General features: G+C 40.8%; 1 protein-coding gene across 4 annotated transcripts in view; it reads left to right on the forward strand.

Annotated features, from left to right (window-relative positions):
* Positions 1-24,553, forward strand: part of bace1 (beta-secretase 1) — a 163,433-nt gene that overhangs the window by 76,218 nt on the left and 62,662 nt on the right. For all 4 annotated transcript variants that reach the window (XR_011343425.1, XR_011343424.1, XR_011343423.1 and 1 more), the window contains exon 3: positions 3,594-3,810. Coding sequence is in view for 1 of the 4 variants with exons in the window: in XM_069895026.1 (XP_069751127.1) it covers positions 3,594-3,810 (217 nt within the window). In the remaining 3 variants the exon portion in view is untranslated. The remainder of the gene's footprint in view (positions 1-3,593; positions 3,811-24,553) is intronic.

Consider the following 24,553-nt stretch of genomic DNA (forward strand, 5'->3'; position numbering starts at 1 on the left):
ATTTTTCATTATCTAACTTCTTTTCTTTTTCAATCTTTTTATTATTATAATTTATAAATGCATACAGTTCAAAGAGATATAAAAAATACATAGTAAGTAATGAATTAATACAGAGATATTAAACAATAATATTACAGAATAAAAATATATCATAAAAATTTTTTTTAGATCAGTTTAGGGTGTGAACTATCTCTAAAAAAAAGATATAATTAATAACAATATATGTTATTATCTAACTTCTACACTCAAAATTTGCATTTATTTTCCTTAAGCACTGCTGATCAGTTGTTATTTTGAAATATGTCTGGCAAATCCAGACCAATCTTACTACAGCCATTCCAAACTGAACTGATCACAACCAGTCCTCACTGGATCCTACCATGGCCAAACAAAACTAACCATACTATGGCCAATCCGAGCCACTTAACTATGGCCAATTTTCCTAATGATCTATTCTCCCTACATTTCAACAATTTGTCACAGATTCTATCACTTAGTGATGCACAGGGCCATTTACAGCGGCCAATTAACCTACTAACCTGCACATCTTTGGGAAGTGGGGGGAAACCCGTGTAGCATTGGAGGTCAGATGGCTTTGATGGCTGACGCGATGGAGCAGTGACACTACCTGCTACACTGTGCCACCCAAAAGTTTGAGCTGACTCCTATCAATCCTGTGAACTATAGAAGATTGAGAGGGGATCTTAGAAACATATAAAATTATGAAAGGCAAAGATAGACGTAGGCAAGTTGTTTCCATTAGTGGGGAAGACCCATTAACTCCAACTCCAACAGTTCCCTCAACTACACCTCTTCACTTCCTTCCCCCTGTAAGGATTCTATTCCTTTCTTTCAATTCATCCATCTCTGTCATCTTTGCTCCCAGGATAAGACCTTCCATTCTGGTACATCCAAGATATCCTCTTTCTTCAAAAAGCATGACTTCCCTGCTACTGCCATCAACTCAGTCCTGACCCACTAATTCCCGCACATCTGCCCTGACTCTTCTGCCCCTAGATACAATGAGCACCTACCACTTGTTCTCACCTACCACTTCACCAGCTTCCAGATCCAACACATAATCCTCTATAGTTTCTGCCATGTATAACATGACCTCCATCACCAAACACATCTTTCCTTCTCAGCTTTCCTCAGTGGCTGCTCCCTCTGGGAATCTCTCATCCCTTCCTACTAATCACCCCTCAAAACCTACCCCATGATCACAGAAAATTCTGTACTTGCACCCACATCTCCTCCCTCACCACCATTTGTGGCCCAAAACAGTCCTTCCAAGTGAAGCAACACTTTACTTGTGAATCAACAGGGGTCAAATTGCATCCGGTACTCCTGCTGTGTCTTCCTCTACATTGGAGAGACTCGATGAAGAATGGCAGATTGTTTTGTTGAGCAGCTTCTCTCTGTCTGTTATAAAAACAGGGACCTGGCAGAGGCCAACCATTTTAATTCCCCACTCCATTGAAATGCCAAACTGAGCCTACCCACAGATTGGAAGAACAACACCTAATATTCCATCTGGGTATTCTCCAACTAGAATGCATTAACATTGACGTTCAATTTCCCATTAGGCCCTTCCCTCATCTTTCCCTCCTTCCCTATCCCTCTGTCTCCTTTCCTCCAGCTCCCCGCCTCTCCCTCACTTCAGAGATCCACTACTGCCCTCTGACTTATCAGCTTTTTGTCTCTTCTTCTCTCCCTCCCATATCCACCTATGACCTCTTGCCTGTAGGCCTGCACCCTCCCCCTGCCCCTTCCTCGCTCCTCTCCACACCCTCACCCCAACATTTATTTAGTCACCTGCCCCTACCTTTTGCTCCTGAAGGGCTCAGGCTCAAACATTGGGTCTATCCCTTTGCCTCCTATTAGACGTTACGTGACCTGCTGAATTTCTCCAGCATTTGTGTGCATTGCACTAACATCAATTTACATGAGCTTTTAAACAATTCTTGATAATTATTAAATGCTTACACCAGAAATTCATGGACAAATAGAACTGATTTGAACAAAGTGAGGCAATTGTAAAAATTTGAACTGATTGGAAGCATTTGGCTCGAAGCATTTTGAGACCAGGATCTGGATTGAAATCCATCATATTTTCCCTTTAATGCCTAGTTTCAAGTGTAGCCCAAAATGAAGAAATGGCAGTTTTGTGTATCTGCTGCATTAAAATGTTTCAAATGGAGGAGCCTTGGTATATTCTTAACAGCCATTAACCTGAAGTTAACTGGGCTGCAACTTGCTGGGAAATATTTCCTAACGGAGGGAAGGAAACCATGAGAGAGTCTCATCTGGGAAACAATATTGTTACAATATACTGAGGAGGGAGAAGGTGAAAGAAATGACAGATTATGTTATATTTTATATTGTATGTAGATATGCTTTTGGAAGATAAATTGTGGTTTATTTAGTTAGGTCACACAAACATCCAAACAATGCTGGAGCTCTGCTCAAGCCAGGCAGTCCAGGCTCCGAGTGCCTTTGCAAAAACTTTGAAGAATGCCCATAAGGACTTCACAAGTAGATGTTAATTTGACATGCTGTCAAATGGATTATTATTTTGAAAACAACAGATGAACAGACTCAGAAGATTGGGTCCGGTACAGCAGTCTGAGTGCATTTTGCTATTCTAAGAGGGTCATGTGTTTTTTCCCTGAGTGATTGTGTGTGAGAGAGAGAGAAAATTCATTTCTACAGTTCAGCAGCAGTAGCTGGGACAGGAACATGACAAGCTGGCAAGCTTGTGGAAAAACCCCATTTTGAAGACTGGTTTTGAGTGCTTAGTTCAGCCTGGTCAAAGCCCTTGTGGTCCATACAAGAGGAGATGGCTGGTTGTATAATGTTTCACATGAAATAAGGGAAGCAGAAAAGGAACTCTGTAGTGACGTGAAAGAAAGAGGTTATTATCTGGAAAGCCCTGATGGGGCAAGTTTCTTCGGCAAAACACTGAAGTGGCTGATGGAAAGAATCAATTGTGGGTGTCCAACGAGCAACAAATCTCTGAAAACCAACAAGAACCTTCCTGAGCAGTAACTATTTACCTTTCAAGCACCAAAGCCTGGTGAAATTTATAAATGTTAAATTCTGTGCACAGTATAAGAATTGCCTGCAACCAGTGAACTTGGAGGAGTGAGAAGTGATTGGAGTGTGAATCAAAGAACTTTTCTGAACTTATACATATATTACATACACATGCACTTAGAATTAGAAGGGGGTTAAGTTAATAGTAATAATTTAAAGTTTGATCATGTTTTCAGTTTAAAAGGTAATTAAAAGTAACTTTTGTTTAAGTAACTATTTGTCTTGGTGAATTTCTAACGCTGGCGGGTTTTGGGGGTCCTCTGGGCTCATAACGCAGATTATCTTTAAATTTTAATTGAGAGAAACTTGAACAAATAAAGCAAGTTAAACCTGCTGTCTCAGTATTCACTCAGACCCAGTCCAACCCATCACAGTAGGTAAGGCAGCATAATTTTTGTGAAGATTGTCACGTTACTGATACAGAAGTCAACCTTCCAATTCCTTTATTTGCCTTTGCGTTCTTTATTTCACCAGCACAAATACCTTTTGTGTTTCAGCTCCAGCACTTATCGAGACTTGAGGAAGAGCGTCTATGTTCCGTACACCCAGGGGAAATGGGAAGGAGAGCTCGGGACTGATATCGTCAGCATTCCACATGGTCCCAATGTCTCAGTCAGAGCAAACATTGCTGCCATCACAGAATCTGATAAATTCTTCATCAATGGTTCCAACTGGGAGGGGATACTGGGACTGGCGTATGCTGAAATTGCCAGGGTAAGTGTTATGGCTCCTGCAATGATAAATATTAATGTCGAATAAGACTTATAAATTGAAACTTGTTCCTGAGTGGGCTCATTGTCATTTCATCTTTCATGCATTTAGAAACATTTGTATCATTGGGGGTGTGTTAGTGCATAAGTCTAGTTATGTTTGAAACATTTGGTAGATATTGCTGCTTTACTTCACCGTTCTGGGCAAATCTGTGGTAGTATCGCCATTATTTTAATTGTGAAAGGAAGAGCTTGGTGACCTCAGGGCATCATTAAATGTACCTTGTTTAAGAACTTGTAGACTATGTTTATGTGGAGAGAAGGGAACCAGTATGAATATAACACGTTTCAATTGCAAAAAAAATGAAACAAATAACAAGATAAATCTGTCTTAATCGCATTGGTTAAGTAATACATTTTGGCCATGGAACTGGAAGGGTTCCCCACTTTCAAATGGTGCTGTGAGATCCTTTATAACATTAATATTAAAGATGGGTCTTTAAAGACAATGCCTCTCACAGCAATTTAACTAACTTTAACTTTCACCTTTAATAAACATGCATTTGCTTTTTTCATATATATAAAGACTGAATTTTTAAAAAAGCTGCTTCTAGTTTAAGTAATTGATCCCAGCTTTTCCTACTGGTCTATGTTCGATTTGAATTTCATTCCTGCTAAACAAGACATTTAATTGTCCTTTCTCAGGGTAAATTCTGTTTGTTTCAAGATGTTCATATTGGTATTAAGTAAAGCAGAAACATAAAACTGGTGGGGTTAATGAATGCATTCATCACCTTTCTTTTAAGTCACTATTGCTTATTCATGGGCAGCATGGAGTCCATTGTGGAGTTTGCATGCTCTCCCTATAACTGCATGGATTTTCTCCTGCTGCTCCATGTTCCTCCCACAATCCCAAATTCATGCTGGTTGGTTAAATTTTAAATGTAGAGATACAGGATCCCACAAGCATATGCCACCCATGTGATTAACCTACAGACTTTGGAACATGGGAGGAAACCAGAGAAGAGCCATGCAGTTACAAGGAGTATGTACAAACTCCCTACAGATATAGGTGGATTTGAACTTGGGCCACTATTGTTGTAATAGCATTGAGCATAACCATGCCGTCTCTGTAAATTGCTCCTAGTGTGTGGATAAGTGACAAATTAACCAGTGGATTTGATAACTACAGGAAAGAAAATAGTGGTAAGGTTGCAGTGCGATAAGGAGATGGATAATGGGACTGATGGTATTGCTGTGTTGCCGCATGATTTGCTGATTAGAATCCTCTGCTTTGGATGAAGTAAGTTGGGATGTCAGATGTATAAATATCCTTGCACATACTTACACCGATATCATTATTATATTTGATGGATTTTATTATCTGACCGACTCATTGCAAGCTGCCAGCAACCCATATGTTTCCTGAAACAGACTTGTCGCATCACCCCCCCACCAGGCAACTGGAACACATCACCCACCCCCCCCCAGGCAACTTGGAATTGACAGTAAATGCCACCCTTGTCAGCAATGCCAATCTTTCTGAGACTAAATGAAAAGCCTCTCTGCTGCCAGTCTCCAGAGCGTAATTATTCACTTCTTTTGAGCATTGCTGAATTTTTAACTGCAGGGTCCAGATGAACAGCTTCTTAAAATTCCAAATAGACTCTGTCTGTTCCTGAGCAAAATTGGTGTGAGCTGTTATGTGTGCAGTTTGGCATCTTGCCTGAGATTCGATGGTGCCATGGTTATTTTTGGATGTCATCATCATTGACTGTGAAGTGGGTGAGAGAGGAAGTGTCGTGTTTACTTTGTTGAACAATGATTTCCTCTCACTGGATATTGGTTGCAGGAACTGACAGACTGAGACGGAATCTCATACTCTATCCAGATTAAGTTCCAAACCAATTGGCGCCTGCACTCTTGACAGGAAATATTGGGATTTAGTCACAGAAATGAATAATGCAGTCAGTTCCTGTAAATCATGTCCCTTTGCATCAAATATTTAGGGACTGTGTAATTGCTGCAAAAAGATACAGTTAACATCCTCTATTTATTGGCCTTAATTACCAAGAGATTGTACCGTATTAGTACAGAAACCAGTTACTGACTGGCTTCTCCATTGGTGATTGATTTCAATGCCACCTTACAGGTACCCTTTATACACTGATACCAAGCCGGGTCTAATCTGCTTTGCCTCCCTGTATAAACGTGATGAAAGCAGATTGAGGGATCATTTCACACCCATCTTTTATCCACCAAGTGAGGTAGTATCAAAGGCGAAGCAGGGCCAGTGTAAAAGCATGAGCCATGTTGCCGGTTCCAAATGGGAAAGGAATTTGACATTGCGATGATGTCTCATGCGTGTGACGTAAATGTGGGATTTTTAACTTTAACTGTCAGCTACAAAGTCGCCAATGGTTCGGTTATTTTCAGATCTCAACATGTCTGGCAATTGTGGCGATAATGAGATCCGGGACCTCCCTACCCTCAGAGCACAGGACAAAATTAAATGCGCAATAAATGGAATGGTAAAAGATGGCCTGATATTCAAAAGGCTGGCTACACAACTTAGGGACCACAGCTTTGTTTGGGGTAAGGCGCAGGTAAAAACCAAATTGAAGAGCCTGCGGAAAAATTTTCATCAGGCCATGGACCAGAGTGGCAGAGGGTGTCTGGATGGCCATATTTTGACCTGTGCCATTTCATCTGGGGGACAAGCCACTCTGAAAGCCCAGACGCCTTCCCCTGAGATCATTTCTGCTGCGTCTCCTTCTGCCAGTAGGAGAACAGATGTTCTGGGTACGTTAGCAGCCTGGAGACGGACACCACCATTAGAAACGATCAAGCTGCACCTCATGATCAGACGAGTAAAAAAATATTTTTTTGATCATGATTACTATCTTTCTCGTGTGTTTTTGTGAATGTTTGCCCATAAGGACCCATCTTGCTAAGGTTGGAAAGGCAGAGGGACCATGATGAGCGGATGGAGAGAGATATGCAGGAGGCAGAGATGGTAGCATGGGAGGCTGATAGCCAAGAGCGCGTGGATCAAATATATGGGTTTAGCACCATGCTCCAAGTCATTCAGCATGAGATGAAGAATCGGGCCTTGCTTCTGTGGGACTCCACTCCACTGTGGCTACTCCTGTACCACAGCACTTTGCTCCCTCTCCACAGCACCAAATTCCCACAGGCCAGTACCGTGCTCCTTCACCCCAAAGGTAGTATATTCTTCGCCACCACATGACAATAACAGCCTTGTCCAGATGGGTGAAGCATATGAGTCATTTAATCCGCCTTCTTCCTCCAGCTGCTGAAGTGATTTAACTGTTTGTCCACACTGTGTTGTGCCTTTCTGCTTTTGAACATGGATCGCCTGGTGACTGTACGCTTGTGCACCCTGATAAGCAACTCGATCAGACTCAGAGAGGTCGGATAGCGCAGTGATCCACTCTGGCAGGAAATGCTCCTTGTTGATTGTGTAGAGTACAACAGGCAGCAATAACATCTGATACAAAAGGGGTACAAATATCAAGTCGCTTGGCCAGGCACCTCCAGCGACCTTTGAAACGTCTGAAAGCATTTCCTAAGGGATTAAACTAGGTCTTCGATTAGATGTACGGGGATTTCCACTCCGTTAACGGTTTTGGATTTCTGTGGGCAGAGCAATGTAGTTTACTTTATGCGACCTCTGAAATCACAATCAGTTCTCTAATGTTTTCTCGTAGTCATTTTAGAATAACAGGATAGAACCTGACCCTTGGGCTTGTCATGTTTCATTCGACGTAGAGTCAGTCAGCCTTTCCTTCTGTTAAACATATATTTCATTGTCATTTATTCCTATCTAGTTATATCTGACAAAAAAAACACGATTTCTTGATCCCCACATCATTACTGTACAGTGGGGTATATAAACGCTTCACATGGGAAGAGGTACATGCCTTGATCTTCGGCCTTTCCGTAGGTGGATGAATTTGCTGAAACACGAGGATCATGGTTGCAGCCAGGCCAACCCACATTAACATCTGTGCAGCTAGAAAAACAAAAGACTGAGTGTATAGATTGACAGATGATACACTTTAATTGATAAAGACAAATAATTGTAGCTCAGGCCGAGATCCTTACCAGTAGTTGTGGTCAATAACAGCTTGAAGAACAATCAATCGAGTACCACCCTTTCCAATTGTAGTGGGCTTGTGTGTCATCATGGGGGGGGGTTGATGATGGGAATATTGGCACCAGCACACGTTGGATACTCCCACTCTGCAGATCCGTCCATTGTCTCCTGAAGATGTGCACCACAGGCAGTTTGACAAAATGTTTGGAAAGGTCCCTCCTCAATGCTCCAGTAACCTGGCGTACCAATGGGCACACACACAGTGGCGACATCAAAAATACAACTGATGATTCGATATTCACACAGGGTAGTGTACCATCACAGAGCAACAGTGAATCTAAACTGCGGTTCCAGAGCTAAGTGAGAGGGCCAGTTTGTTGCCTTGCGCCTCAGGTGAGGCTCAATGAGTCAAAGTCAAAAGTGTTCTGAGACTTAAGAAAGTGACTCCACCACTCATCCTCATCAAAGTTGATGAGGACATTACCCCAGAACATGGGCCCATGTGGACTCTCTCTCCTCCACATTCTTCTATCAGAGACTAGCACAAATTGACTCAGGAGAACCAAACATCTCAGTCTACGGCATCTAAGGTCTGTATGCCTTTCTGCCTCACTGCTCCCTGCTTCTCTTCACATTCTCCTCCAATGTTTTTCTGATCGGTTGAACATGTCATTCACACAGATGCGACATCACATGTTTCAAAAAGTTGAATATGATGTGCAAGAGATTGCTTTCAAAGGCATGGCTAGCACAAACACCTGCTGATCAACTGCCATGATTGTATACAGAGCAATGTCCACATTTTACATCATACTAGAGGCCGACTCTGCTGTGCTACACGTTCTGCCTCTTTTGCTCCAGGAAGCAGACTTGCTATGTAGAAGAACTCCATGACCCAGCATTTCTTCTGTTCTGTGTGAGCAACCAAGCTGGCATCTAGAGAAGGGTTATGTATATGGCAATAATATGGGTTTTTAATGTAAAAAGAGTATGGGATAATGGATTGCTACTTTAAATTCTCCTTTCTTGAAAAAAGTTGCACATGGTTAAAATATGAAAGGAAAGCGTCTGCAACCCTTTATTCTTGTTTGGCCTTAAAATTTATTATTTTGCTTAACACACATAATATGATAATTAGTCAGATTCAATGGGCAGCTAAGCCATAGTTTCACATTCAGGACATTACAAATGGAAGCAAGGATAGGTTGCTTAGTCTCAACCATTCAGAATGATTCTGGTTGATCCTTGACCTTAAATTCATACCCAAGTCAAATATCTTTATTAATTTTTTTAGGATCCGAGCATTGTTGGGAGGTCCAGCATTTATTGCGCATCCTTAATTACCTTTGAAAACATAGAGTTAATCTTTCACAAGTCACTGCCATCTTTTTTAATCTGTGAAGGTTCTCCCACAAAGCTGTTGGGGAGGTAGTTCCAGGATTTAGACTCGGTGACAATGAAGGACCAGTGATAGATTTCTAAATCCTGGTGGCTTGTGACTTTGAACCTGCAGAAGGTGGTGTTCCCATTTGGTTGAAGCCTTTGTGTTGTTTGATGGTAGCACCTTAGGTTTGGTAGGTGTTGTTAGGGTAGCCACCTAAGCAACTGCAGTACATTTTGTGGAAGGGGTACACTGCAGACACTGTGTCCTGGTGGTGGAGGGGATGAATGTTCAGTGCATGGGTGTCAGACATCAGGCTGCTTTGCCCTGAGTGATGTTTAGCTTCTTGAACATAGTTGGAGCTGCACTCAACATATCCTTCCATCATATTGCTGACATTTGGAAATCTCACCTGTCGTATATAAAAGCAGGACATTCTTCTCACTGTGTTCAGATAAATGTCTGCTCTGTTCAGCAGCACAGTGCCCAAATGCCCAGACACAACAGTCGTTTTTCCAATAGTAATGCCTTTGATAGCCCACTGTCTGCCAAATGAGGAATGGAAATAACTCTCCTCTCATTCCTATTGAGAGAAGCTGCCTCCTGCATGGTCATTGTCTCTTTCCTTCCTTGGTGCTGTGGTGGGTGTCCTCTATCAGCTTTGGAAGTGTATTTCTCACATTGAGCTTGGAGTCTTGTGCTGCAGATCACACTCTGATGTTTCAGCTAATGCAGATGTGGAGAGGGTACAGTTTAAGACGCTTTGCTGAACAGCAAATTCATTCTAACATACTGTAAGTAGTTACATTTTTATGTATTTATCCTCCACAACATAGCAGATGGAAATCAGCACAAATTTCAGGTCTCGATGTCACTATTAGCTGCAGATGATTTAGGTGTATCCAAAGCAAAACACCTTCTCCATTGCTATTTTCACATTTATGTCCATTCTTTGAGGTAGAATACGATTATCACAGTGTGCAGTTTCTGCTTCCCACACTTGGCACTCTGTGACCTTTGTACAAGATTACCACATTGTACATGGTTTTATTCTGCACCCAGGATTAAAGCTGTTGAAATGTATTTCACAAGAGCCTTGACAGTTCCCTTCACTATTGGTTGAATGTAAACATACAGCAATGTTTGTCCATATTCTTCAGTGAAACCTTACTAATTACTGCAAGAAAGGAATAAAGTGAATCCTATCAATTTAATGTTAAACCTTACCATTCATGTTAGACAAGATAATCTATCTCTATGTCGATGTGTGCATTTTCTTTAAAGAATATTGCTGTTAAAACAACAACTGCAATTTGCATTTACTTCATGCGCTGCTTTCCTGTAATCAGTGGCTCTTGGGTCACATAGTTTGCCCCACTGTGTCCTCAGGTGCAAGGTCCTGTTGGAGTTCTGGTTCCCACCACTTCATAATGGCCAGGAGCAGAATAGGCACAGCATCAAATGATTTCAGATTTATTGTCAGGGTACATACATGACATTACATACAACCCTGAGATTCTTTTTTCTTGTGGGTGAGGCAGAATTACCACTTATTGGTAGTACAAAAAAAACTGTACTCGACGTACACATGTAAACAAATAAAGAAATGTAGACAAACTGTGCAGAGAGAAAAAAATAAAGTGCAAAAGTAAGAGTCCTTAAATGAGTCCATGATTGAGTTTGTTGTTGATGAGTCTGATGGTAGAAGAGTAACAACTGTTCCTGAACCTGGTAGCATGAATCTTGTGGCACCTACACTTTTTTCCAGATGGTAGCAGTAAGAACAGGGCATGTGCTGGGTGGTTGTGGTAGGGAGGGTATGTCTATTAAGTCCTGGGCTATGTTCACTACCTTTTGCAGGGCTTGATGCTCAGGGGTATTGGTATCCCATATAAGATGCAGCTGGTCAGTATAGTTTTAACAGCTGGTGAGATCTAATTCACAAACTTGTCAGCTGCCATAGCCGAGAGTATTTGACTTTTAGCAAATGTCTTTCACGCACTAACATTAGGATATATGGGGAAAAAAATTAAGAAACATATTCTCACAGATAATAGGAAGCTGAGGAATGACCTGAGAGAGGTTTATAAAATAATGAGAGACAAGGACAGTATGGAGTTTTAGATTCTTTTACCCAGGGTAGAGGGAGTATAAGTGAGAGGGCACAGGTTTAAGGTGGGAGGAGAGGAGAGAAATTTTAAGGAGATTAGAATAGAGAATATTACAGCACATTACAGGCCCTTCAGCCCTTGATGTTGTGCTGGCCTATCTATTCCTACCAAAAAAAAGTACCTAACTCTTCCTACCTTGTAACCCTCTATTTTTCTATTATCCATGCGCCTAAGAGTCTCTTAAATGCCCCTAATGTTTCAGCCTCCACCACCACTCCTGGCAAGGCATTCCAGGTACCCACAACTCTTTGTGTTTTTTAGAAAAAAACTTACCCCAAGAGGCCTCCCCTAAAATTTCCTCCATTCACTTTGTAGAGAGTCGCCTGGTGTTTACATTCCCTAACCTGTGAAAAAGCCACTGGCTGTCCACTATATCTATGCTTCTCAGAATCTTGTACACCTCTATTAAGTCTCCTCCCATCCTTCTGTGCTCCAAAGAGAAAAGTCCCAAGGTCTGCTAACCTTGCCTCATAAGACTTATTTTCTAATCCAGACAACATCTTGGTAAATCTCCTGTGTTTCCTCTCCATAGATTCCCCATCTTTCCAATAATGAGGTGACCAGATCTGAACACAATACCCTAAGTGTGGTCTCACCAGAGCCTTGTAGAGTTGCAGCATGACCTCTGAATGATCCTATCAACCTATGAGGCAACCTTGAGAGGTGTATGGATTTGGACCCCAAGGACCCTCTGTTCCTCCACACTGTTAAGTATCCGACCATTAACCCTGTACTCATCCTTCTGGTTTGACCTTCCAAAGTGCATCGCCTCTCACTTATCCAGATTGAACTCCATCTGCCACTTTTCCACCCAATTCTGCATCCTGTCTATATCCTTCTGTAATCTACCACAACCTTCAGCAGTAAATACAACTCCTTCAACCTTCATATCATCTGCAAACTTACTGACTCATCCTTCTACTTCATCGAGGTCACTGATAAAAATCACAAAGAACATAGGGTTCCAGAACAGATCCCTGTTAAACTCCACTAGTCACTGACCTCCAGCCAGAATAGTTTCCATCCACTACTACTCTCTGCTTTCTACATGCAAAACCATTATTACCAAAATCAACTGTTTGGAACATCATTAAGAAAAAAAATAGTTTACTGGTGAGCTAAATAATCTCACACCACAGAAACAGGATGGTCAGGTTACAGTTTACCAAGAAGTATTCAAAAGAGCCTGCAAAATTCTGGACAAATGTCTTGTGGACAGATGAGACCAAGATTAACGTGTATCAGAGTGATGGCAAGAGCAAAGTGTGGAGGTGTAAAGGAACTGCCTAGGGGTGTTATGACCTGGACATGTATGGTTGCCACAGGTACTGGTGCACTTATGATATAACTGCTGGTGGCAGTAGCAAAATTAATTCTGAAGTGTATAGAAACATCTTATCTGCTCAAGTTTGAGCAAATGCCTCCAAACTCATTGGTGGTGCTTCATCCACCAGCAGAACAATGATCCCAAATATACTGCTAAAGCAACAAAGAAGTTTTTCAAAGCTAAAAACTGGAAAATATTTGAATGGCCAAGTCAGTTTGCCAATCTAAATCCAATCGAGAACGCCTTCTATATGCTGAAGAGAAAACTTAAGGGCACAAGCCCCTAAAACAAGCAGGAGCTGAAGATGGCTGCAGAAGAGGACTAGCGAGCATCACCAGAGAAGATACTCAGCACCTTGTGATGTCTATGAATCACAGACTTCAAGCAGTCATTGCATGCTAGGGATATGCAACAAAGTATTAAACAAGACTACTTTAATATACATACTATTGCTATGTTCCAAATATTATGGGGCCCTGAAATGAGGGGGACTGTTTTAAAAAGTGCTGTGATTTCTAAATGCTCAAACCAAAATGTATACAAGTAACCTTGAATAAAATCTGGAATATGCGCTTTAATCACATATGAATGGTTTGATTGCATATTTAAAACTGTGGAGCACAGCAGCAAATAAAGGAAAAAAAAGTGTATTTCTCCCAAGAATTATGGAAGGCACTGTATATTACTGGTGACCAACCATGGTCGGTGAGCAAGCACAGAGATAGATGATGGTTGAATGCGACATGGGCCATTGAGTTTTAGAATAAGGCAGTCATGTTGCAGCTGAATAAAACTTTGGTTAGGCTGCACTTGGAGCACATTGTGCAATTCTGGCTGCCCATTGCAGGCAGGATGTGGAAGCTTTGGAAAGGATACAGAAGAGATTTACCAGCCAGAGTGGGTTTAACATTCAAGAGGACATACAGGGTCTAACTGATTTCCATGTAAGAGAACAGACTCCAGATATCAGCATGTGCCAAGAAATTCAATTACTTGATATTGTTTTTTCTGTGCCACAGAAAAAAAAAATTAGGATGGATTACAAATTAAATTCCTTTTTTTCTTGAATGAAAAGCAATAATAAGTAGTCCCCACAGGCAGTGAGAATGCTGAACGACAAAAGGAACTGCTCACACTAACCATCCAAGACTATCATATTTACAAAACAAATTAATCTATTTATGTATTCATTTATTTATCCATTTATTTATTTATTCATTTATTTATCCATTTATTTATTTATCTATCTATTTATTTATTTATCTATTTGACTATTTATGTATTTATTTGCATATGTGAATACTTGTCCACATATGTATTGTTTATCTGCATGTGTGCTATGTCTGGTTGTGTGTCTGTGTGCTTTGCACCGAGGACCGGAGAACGCTGTTTCATTGGGTTGTACTTATACAATCAAAAGATAAACTTTCAGATTTATTATCAGAGTACATACATGGCATCACATACAACCCTGAGTTCTTTTTTCTGCGGGCAAGGGAGAATTACCACTTATTGGTAGTGCAAAAAAAACTGTACACAATGTACACATGTAGACAAATAAAAGAAATGTAAACAACTGTGCAAAACAAACAATGAAGTGCAAAATTAGGAGTCCTTCAATGAGTCCCTGTTTGAGTTTATTGTTGAGGAGTCTGACAGTGGAGGGGTTGCAGCTGTTTCTGAACCTGGTGGGACTTTGCAGATGGTAGCAACAAGAACAGAGTGTGTTGGCTTGACTTCTGGAAAATTTGACATCTGTCTTCAAATGTCAGTGATTGCTTCCATTTGTGAGATATCTTTACATACCTGACCCAGTTTCCGTAGGGATTTATGCCCTGTGTATTGAACCTTTTTTTTGAATATTTTATTTATACTTTTTAAAGTTAAACATGATAAACAAAATAAAATTATCCTGTAACCATCAATGATTCATATTAGTCAAATAATCACATATGACATGTTTGACTATAACCATATATCTCTCTTCCCGCCACCCTCCAAGAAGAAAAAGAAAAGAACAGAAACAGGGAAAACCAAATTAGAAAAAGAGAAAAGGGGAAATAAATCAGTAAGGAGAGAAGAAAAGAAGAATAGAAGGAAAAAAAAGAGTAAGTTTTGTCAGGAGTCACCACCTACCCCACAGGATTTAATATTTAACTTTCCGTGATCTATGAGAGAGAAGTGCGGACGAAGGGGTCGGAGGTGAGGGACGTATAGCTAAAAAGTTGCATCTATATGCTGCAAATGTGGTTGCCATATTTTTTTTAATGTATTTTTTTTTCCTCAGATTATGTGATTTTTCTCAAGGGAAACACAAGTATGCATTTTCACATTGCAGCATGTCATTCCTGGATCGGAATCAGACTTTCAGGTAACCACTAGACATCTCCTGGCCGCTGCCAATGCCATCTTTACAAATTCTATTCAGAATTTGGACACCCCCATTGTAGGTCTTATGTCCACAATATTTCCCAGTTAAAATAATTTTGGGTTTTGCGAAAATTGAAATTCTGTAACTTGTTCTAAGAAATTTCCTAAATCAAGCCAGAAAGGTCTGTCTTACTTTGGGACATGACCAGGTTGAATGTAGAAAGGTTGCCATCTCCAAGCTGCACCTAAAACATTGATCCAATATTTCTGATTTAAATTTTTGCAGTGTAAGATATAATTGATGGAAAGAAATATATTGCACCCATCTATATCTTGCATTTATTTTGTTTGTAATGCTGTCTCGACATAAATCAGACCACTTTTGTTCCCCAATTCTTGTATCCAAGTCTGATTCCCATCTCTGTATGGATTTATATAGCCGTTGTTTAGGGGTTTCCACTTGAAGTAAGAAATGCATTGCTGAAATAAATTTATGTTCCCCTTTCCAAGTCGCTCCATTTTGGTAATTTGTCCCTTAAATAAGATCTTAATTGAAGTTAGCATAGAAAATAATTATTTAACAAACCATATTTAATTTTTAACTGGTCAAATGACATAAACTGCCCCTGCTTATAACAATCCTCGATACACCTAATCCCTTTCTGAAACCAGGCTTCCAGGATCTTATTATCCATTATTAATGGTGTAAACTTATTTTGAGTTGTGATAACCCCACCTTAAATCCAATCTGTTGATTTATTTTATGCCAAACAGTAATGACATGTTTTAATAGGGGGCATCTTTTACTCCAGATATCAATTTAATATCCCATTTATATGTAAAATCCCCTGCTATCCACTCCCCTTCCTTATGCAATTCAATTTTTGCCCAGGAAGGTTTACCTCCTTTTTCAAAGAGAGAGGAGATAAACTTCATCTGTGCTGTCCAATAATACTTTATTAAAGTCTGAGAGCTGTAATCCTCCCAGAGTGTAATCCCATGTTAGTTTATCAATGGAGACTCTAGCCACCTTACCATTCCAAAGAAAATTTCTGACATTTATTTAAAGCTTGAAAAAACCTCTGAGGCAATGATAAAGGCAAAGTTTGAAAAAAATATTAAAGTCTTGGCATCACATTCATTTTTTATACAGTTAACTCTGCCCACTAATGTCATTGGTAGTGTCATCCATCTGTTTTGATCTTCTGCAATTTTCCTAAGCAAGGGGAAATAATTTAATTTATATAAATTCTGTAATTATTATCTATTCTAATCCCTAGATATTTCATCCCATTTTACATCCACTTAAATTGAGTATTTCTTTGATATTAAGTATAATCCCCTCCCATGAGTGGCATAATTTCACTTTTTTCCCAATTTATCTTATATCCTGAGATCTTCCCATAATCTTCCCTTTTAGAATGCAGTATTACCAATGAAATTATTGGGTCTATCAGATATATCAACACATCATCTGCAAATTGATTAATCTCATGTTCTTCCTGGTTTACCCTGAATCTATTAATGTCTGGATCTCGGCGAATATCTTCAGCCATCTGTTCTATAGCCAAAATGAAGAGAGCCGAAGATAATGGACATCCCTGCCTACTAGATCTAGTTAATGTGAATGCTGAGGAAATTTGTCCATTAGTTACAACCCTAGCTTTGGGCTCATACTATGATGACCAGATCCAATTTATAAAAGTTTGCCTTAACCCAAATCTTTCCAGCACTTTAAACAAAAATTCTCATTCCAGTCTGTCAAAAGCAACACTTGATTGTGCCAATTGTATTATACTGAGGAGTCTGCTTCCTTCTCTTTTGTACAAAGCCTGTTTGTTAATTTTGGCAAAATCTTTGCCAATCTATTTGCCAAGGTTTTGACAATTAGCTTATAGCCTATAATATGCCTATAAGATGATGGTTTCAATGGATCCATGTCCTTTTTAGGTATCACCATAATTACTGCCATTGAAAAAGATTTTGGGAGGGTATGTGTCTCAACTGCCTATTCTATCACCTCCATAAAGAGCGGTATTAAGAGATCCTTAAACTTTTTATAAAATTCAGAAAGAAACCCATTCTCCCATGGAGATTCATTAACTCGTAATGAACCTAGTGCTTCCCTTATTTCTACTTGAGTAAAGGGAGCATTAAGTCCCCTCTGTTCCTTAAAATCTAAATTTGGGAGCTCCAATTTTGGCAGGAATTCTTCTATTTTATTAATGTCCCCTTTTGACTCTGATTTATTTAATTTAGCGTAAATTTGCTAAGAAGCCTCATTTATATCCTGTGGTTTAAAATAAATTTTGCCTGACATTTCAACCGCATTGATCATTCTAGAGATCTATTTTTAATTGCCAGGAGAGAACCTTATAGGCTCTTTCCCCTAGCTCATAGTACTTTTGTTTAGTTCTCAATATTTCAATTCTATTTGTTTGTTAAGTATTGTACTTGAGCTTTTTATTAATAAGTATCTTATATTTTTCCTCAGATTTTTTTTGAAGTTCCTTTTCCAATAAATTAATCTCCTAATCCAATTCTTCCACCTCCCTCACATAATCTTTCTTGATCTTTGATGTATAACCAATTATCTGTACTCTCAAATTTGCTTTTAGAGTATCCTATATAATGAATTTGTCAGTAGTGGAATTTCAGTTAGTCTCTCAGAACATTGCAATTTCTCTTATAATAAAATTACAAAACCAGTTTTTTCAATAACAATGAATTAAGGCACCATTTATATGCTATCTTTTGTTTGTCTGGCATTGCAATTGATAATATGAAAGGTAAGTGATCTAACAAAAATCTCACCGTATATCCATCTTCCATGATTCAACCATCCAATTGGACTGATATCAAAAACAAATCTAGAGTAGGAATCATGTTGCCTTGAATAAAAAGAATAATCTCTTTCCCTTGGATGCTGTCTTCTGCAAGCATCCATTAAATTCAACTCCCTCATTAATACCAAAGTAGCCTTGGCTGCTTTTGTTTTTGTTACTTTCCTTACTGACTTATCTGTAATTGGATCCAGACAGAAGTTAAATTCACCACCAATTAAAATATTTTCCTGTGCATCTGCCAATTACAAAAATATATTGTGTACAGGTAGTTCTCGACTCCTAACCTATGCGAGTTACGCCCACCCACACATACATCCAATTTTTTTTTTTAATCTTTATTAAAACTACTGTACAAATACATATTTTGTATTAAAAGTACTGTATACAGTGGTCCCATTCCTCATGGCAGCTTGAGGTCCCCATTCCCCACAGCAGCCTGAGGTCCCTATTCCCTGACTTAAGACCAACCTGAATCCCCAATACAGTCGTAAGTCAGAGACTACCTGTATTCATTTTTCATCATCCAGGACTCTGAATATATCTGAAGTATCCACAACTGCATCCTAAACTCTAACTAGAACATTCTTTTCCTATCAGAATTGCTACTCTTCTTGCTTTTGAATCAAATAAAGAAGCTATGACCTGGCCAAGCTGTCTCCTCTTTAATTTCTGATTTTTATTTTCTGTTAAATGGGTTTCCCAAAGGAAGGCCAGGTCAACCCCCAATATTTTTAAATATGTGTCAGTACTCTTTCTCTTTACTGATCCATTTAAACCATTAACATTAAAGCTAACATATTTTACAGTGACATACATGTCCTCATCATCCCAAACCCTCTCAGAGTATTTCCTGATATACCATTAATACATAGGTACAAGAAGAAAAATGTGAGAAAAAAAACTATTGAAACATTATCAGAAGAAAAAATAAAATTATTTACAGTCTCTAATTTCCAGTAAACTATTAGCATACTTATCGCTTTATTGATGTCCAACATAAATTTTCTTTCTCCACCTGGCAAAATACCTTCAGATTTGCTGGATAATGCAAAACAAAATCATACCCTTTTAGTCTTAAGATCCTTTTTAAGGGGTCTAACTCAGCCTGCGTTTAAACAATGCTGTGCTTATGTTGAGTAGAAAAAATATTTTTCCTCCCCTCTACTTCCAACGGACCCCCTCTTGCCTTTGCACCCATAGCCACAATTCTTAAACTTCTTTCTTTACCCTGGTATCGCAACAGCTTAACCAGGACAGAGCAAGGTATTTGATCCAGACTGGAGCGGGTATAAGAGATCTGTGGGCTCTTTCTTTTTCAAGCATATCTCCAATATCTTCTTTACCCTGGATCGTAGGGATCCATTCCTGGAAAAATATATTGGGTCTGTTCCTTCTGTCCCTTTCTTCAACCCCACTATCTTGATATTATTTCTTCTGCTTAAAGTTTTCAAGTGTGTGCAGTTTTTCCCATACTCTTGATCTCTCTTTAGTCCAGGGGTCCATTTCATTTTCTATTTTGTCCATTCTGTCAGTGACATCTTCTAGCTTTTCTTCCACCACAGTAACTCTATCATTTAAATTACCAATTGCTCCCTGGAGCTTGTCCACACCAGCCAAAATACTATCAAGGAGCCTGTTCATTTGTTTACCATTTTTCTCAAAGGCTTTCATGACATAATTAATGGTGAATTTTAAAATGTTCTTCCCTTTTCCTTTCTTCTGTTCTTATTTTTTAATCTTTGCTTGTTATCATGGCTCCCTCTTGCTCTATCTCCTCCTCAATGCTCGTATACTCTTCCTGGCTTTCAGTTGAGCTTTCACTTTCTAAATCTTCAGAGTCTTATCTCTCTGTAGCAGCCCATGGCTCATTACTGGTAGAGTCTCCCACGTCGGTCTGTTCAGATGAATCCCAGGCATGCCTGCCTTTATGAGTACAAAAGCTAAGGAGCTGCTCCTCAGCATAATCTCCCCACCTTCTCAAAAGAAGCTCACCATCGCCTGCCCTGCCGGGCGAGCCACTTGTGTGGAGGCCAGGTCAAACCTCCTCCCCAGGCTGCTTCTTCAGAGCAGGACTCTGTCTGTGGCCTCTGTCTTTGACTTGACATACTCCCGTAGTTAACGGAGCCTGTAAGTTCTTCTTTCTTGGTATGTTTATAATAGTTTTAAAGTAAATATTTTTTCTAATTTTATAATAGTTTAGTCTATTTTTCTCCATTTTCCTTCCATAATGCTGGGAGCCTCGGGATTTTACTTTCAACTCCACCACATGATGTGATTTTGCTGCCCCCCCCCCACCCTCCTGTGTATTGTACCTTCTTGGAACAGCATTTGGACCACTCTATCTTACTGGCCACTTCTGGGACTGCCTTCTCTTCCCAGTGAAATGTTGGACTGGGATCCTTCAGGGAAAGTTACTTAGCTTCATCTTTCTGATCGACATCTCAGCAATGCACCAACCCTCTTAACTTTTCATCCTCCAACCTGTGCCATTACACCCCTCAGTCTGGGGTTATCACATCCACACAGAAAACCCTGCATTGACCCTGATCTAATTCCCTATCCTTCCATCATTCCCTTAATTGTCGGTGCCAGAATCCACCCCTATCCAAGTGGTGATCCCAAACCATCCATCTCATTCATTCAGTCCTGTGGCTACTAACGAAAGCCACGCCCCACCCTGGGCATCACACAAAGCCAATGACACAAATGGTTGGAGGTTCTCTTTTGTGATGCCCATAATTTCAGGTGTACTGGAAGAACCATGCTAACATAATTTTGTTTCCTTATATTTGAAAATCTTCTGTGGTTTTCTCTTCCTTTATTGATATTTTATCAATTAATGTTGCCAAAGAGATAGATGCAAACATTCTGGGTGAAAACTGCCCTTTCATATCAGGAATGGAGAAAATCACATCAATCATGTTGTACCAATACCTGGTGCAGGTTGCCTTAAAGAATCATTTTTAGAACAGCAACCTGCCTTCATGTCACGGCAATCATATGAGCTGGCAAATGTAATTTGTTTTATTACTTTGGATAGTTATGTAAAGCTGCTGGAGCAAAACATTATGAGCCCATTTTCCCTTTAAGGCAGTGGTTCCCAACCTTTTACTTTCCACTCACATACCACTTTAAGTATTCCCTATGCCATAAGTGTTCTGTGATTAGTAAGTGATTGCTTAAGGTGGTTTGTGAGTGGGAAGGGAAGGTTGAGAATCACTGCTCTAGACCCAATTATTACTGAAATATTTTGCTTGAGAAAAATTGTCATTGGCCCATTTCCTTTGGAGTTATGAAACTGTGCACATAACGATTCAATTTGGAATGATTAAAACAGTGGTTTTCAAATTTTTTCTTTCCATTCACATTCCACCTTAAGCAATCCCTTACTAATCACAACACTTATGGCATAGGGAATACTTAAAGTGGTATGTGAGTGGAAAGTAAAAGGTTGGGAACCACTGCTTTAAGAGAAACACTGTGGTTACAGATACCACTAAGTGTAAGGACTATCTACTCCATTTATAATAATTCAGATTATCTGACAATTCAGGTTTTACTAGGGAGAGGATTTGTATGATAACTGTTGCTCGAGCTGGCAGAGTCTGCAAGCATCGAATCCATGCTGCTGAAGACCCAACTGTGCTGGGTTGGTCACGTCTCCAGAATGGAGGACCATCGCCTTGCCAAGATCGTGTTCTATGGCGAGCTCTCCACTGGCCACCGAGACAGAGGTGCACCAAAGAAGAGGTACAAGAACTGCTTAAAGAAATCTCTTGGTGCCTGCCACATTGACCTCCGCCAGTGGGCCGACATCGCCTCCAACCGTGCATCTTGGTGCCTCACAGTACGGCGGACAGCAACCTCCTTTGAAGAAGACCGCAGAGCCCACCTCACTGACAAAAGACAAAGGAGGAAAAACCCAACACCCAACCCCAACCAACCAATTTTCCCTTGCAACCGCTGCAACCATGCCTGCCTGTCCCACATCGGACTTGTCAGTTACCAACGAGCCTGCAGCTGACGTGGACATACCCCTCCATAAATCTTCGTCCGCGAAGCCAAGCCAAAGAAGATAACCATGTACTAATCACTTTTACTGTTTAGTTCAATTTTATTATCATCTAACTGCACATATACGACCTGATGAAATAGCATCAAATAGATCACACCCCTCCTCTCACCCACCCTGCAAAATGTACATGAAGATAATTTAAAGATAAATATCTTGGGGTGAATTATTTGATTGCAGGATATCATTCAGCAATCTCACAGCCTTCAGGAAGAAGCTATTTCCCAGCCTGGCAGTCCTGATTTTGATGCTCCTGTACCTCCTGGTAGTGGGTTGAATATACTGTGTTCAAGATGGAAATGGTCCTCCATAATTTTTTGACCCCTATTCAAGCAACACTCCCAGTAAATGTGGTTAATAGAGGAAAGAGAGACCTTTACGATCTTCTCAGCCATTTTGAAAATCCTCTGTATTAACTTTGCAGCAACCGTACTATGCACTGATGTAGCCGGACAGGACAGACTCGGTTTTGCTCCTGCAGAAAGTTGTCAGGATGGGGGCTGGTAGCCTTGCCTTGCTTAGCTTCTTTGGAAGTTTTGCCGCTGCACAGAGAATGGATACTAGATACTTATTGAGAACAGATATTCTTGGAAATCTTTAAAATATTTGTTCTGTATTTTCAAGGGTTTGGGAATATTTTTCAGTTCTTGGGAAGGCTCACTGTTGTAACACTCTCAGTGATTTTGAGCATCACCTTCCTGTCCCAAAGGTAGGACAACTGCCCCCTCTCCCACCTCCAAGTATTAGGTCAAACAAAACCATCAGGCTTATTGCTTTATCTATCATTCAAAGGAAATCTTTCCCCCAAATGTGTCTTTGATCAAGCAGTGATAGATTCCTTCCCCTTGATCCATATTTGAAGTTAGAAACAAGGTGAAGATTCATTAGTTCAACTGAAATGGGTTTGTCCTTAAAAAAATAAGCATTTTAAATACCTGTCAAGGAATCATCCAAATTTAAGTTACTGGATGTACTTGTTTGATGGATCAGAGGACAGCAACTGGTAAACTTTTAAAACAACTTTCCAAAGCGCTTATGTGTTTGCATCCAACATATATTGAACTTTATTTTTAGAGCCTCAAGCACATATCCATAATTTGTGGAAGATCCCAGTTGTAATTATTTTATCCTGAGCTTTTTTCTAGATCAAGTGAATCAAGTCGATCGATGGGAAGAGAAACAGAGTTAGGTCAATGCCCTGTTCCAGCAAAAGATCTTTGACCTGAAAAATTAACTGTCCCATTCTCCACAGGTGCTGCCCAACCCAGTGAGTATTTCTAGTATGATTTAAATGTTTTTTCTAAATTTAGCCATACAGAACAGTAACAAGTCCTTCCAGTCCACGAGCCCATGTCGCCAATCAACCTGCAATCTTTGTACGTTTTGAAGGGTCGGAGGAAACGCACGCAGATACAGGGAGAATGTACAAACTCCTTATAGTCATCATTGCATTTGAAACCGAGTCACTAGCACTGTAATAGCCTTGTGTTTGTGGCAGATTTTTAATATCTGCATTTTTTTGATTTTCAGTTCTCCTGAGGGGTGGAGGAAGAATAACCTTTTTTTTTAAATTTTTTTTATTTTTCAGAGAAGGAATAACCTTGAGTTCAAAAGTGAATGTTGTCCAGACATAAATTGTAGTTACAGCTCCCAAAGTCCCAGTGACATTGGAAGTAGGCTGAGAAAACCAGTGTCTTGAATCAGAAGCACTCAGTTCTATATAATGCCTATGTAGTGCACATGATATGGTGGCACTGCAAAAAGAAAGGAGCAGAAAGAAGGAGGCGGCGGCCCCGGTCTGGGCACAGGGAAAGCAGCGGCGGTCCGGGCAGAGGGTAGGCGGCGGAGACCCCGATCCGGGCAAAAGCGAGGGGGAGGCGGCGGCCCCGGCCTCGGTAGAGTGAGGCAGGCGGAGGCCCCGGTCCGGGCAGAAGCGAGGGGGAGGCGGTGGCCCCGGCCTCGGCAGAGGGAAGCAGGCGGAGGCCCCAGTCCGGGCAGAAAGAAGGAGGCGGCGGCCCCGGTCCGGGCACAGGGAAAGCAGCGGCGGTCCGGGCAGAGGGTAGGCGGCGGCGACCCCGATCCGGGCAAAAGCGAGGGGGAGGCAGCGGCCCCGTCCTCGGAAGAGTGAGGTAGGCGGAGGCCCCGGTCCGGGCAGAAGCGAGTGGGAGGCGGTGGCCCCGGCCTCGGCAGAGGGAAGCAGGCGGAGGCCCCGGTCCGGGCAGAAAGAAGGAGGCGGCGGCCCCGGTCCGGGCACAGGGAAACCAGCGGCGGCCCCGGCTCCGGTCCGGGCAGTATGGTCTGACCTAAGAGGGGAGGCAGGCCCCTCCAGCCCGGGTAAGAAACCTGCATAGGAGAAGGCCACTCCGATATAAAACCTACGACCCAAGGACCTCGCTGCCACGTCCCAGCTTGCTTGGCCACGGCACACGAACCATGGGTGTAAAGGGTGGGGCCAGTACT

The sequence above is a fragment of the Narcine bancroftii genome, chromosome 8 (genome assembly GCF_036971445.1).
Source record: "Narcine bancroftii isolate sNarBan1 chromosome 8, sNarBan1.hap1, whole genome shotgun sequence".
Classification (NCBI taxonomy): Eukaryota; Metazoa; Chordata; class Chondrichthyes; order Torpediniformes; family Narcinidae; genus Narcine; species Narcine bancroftii.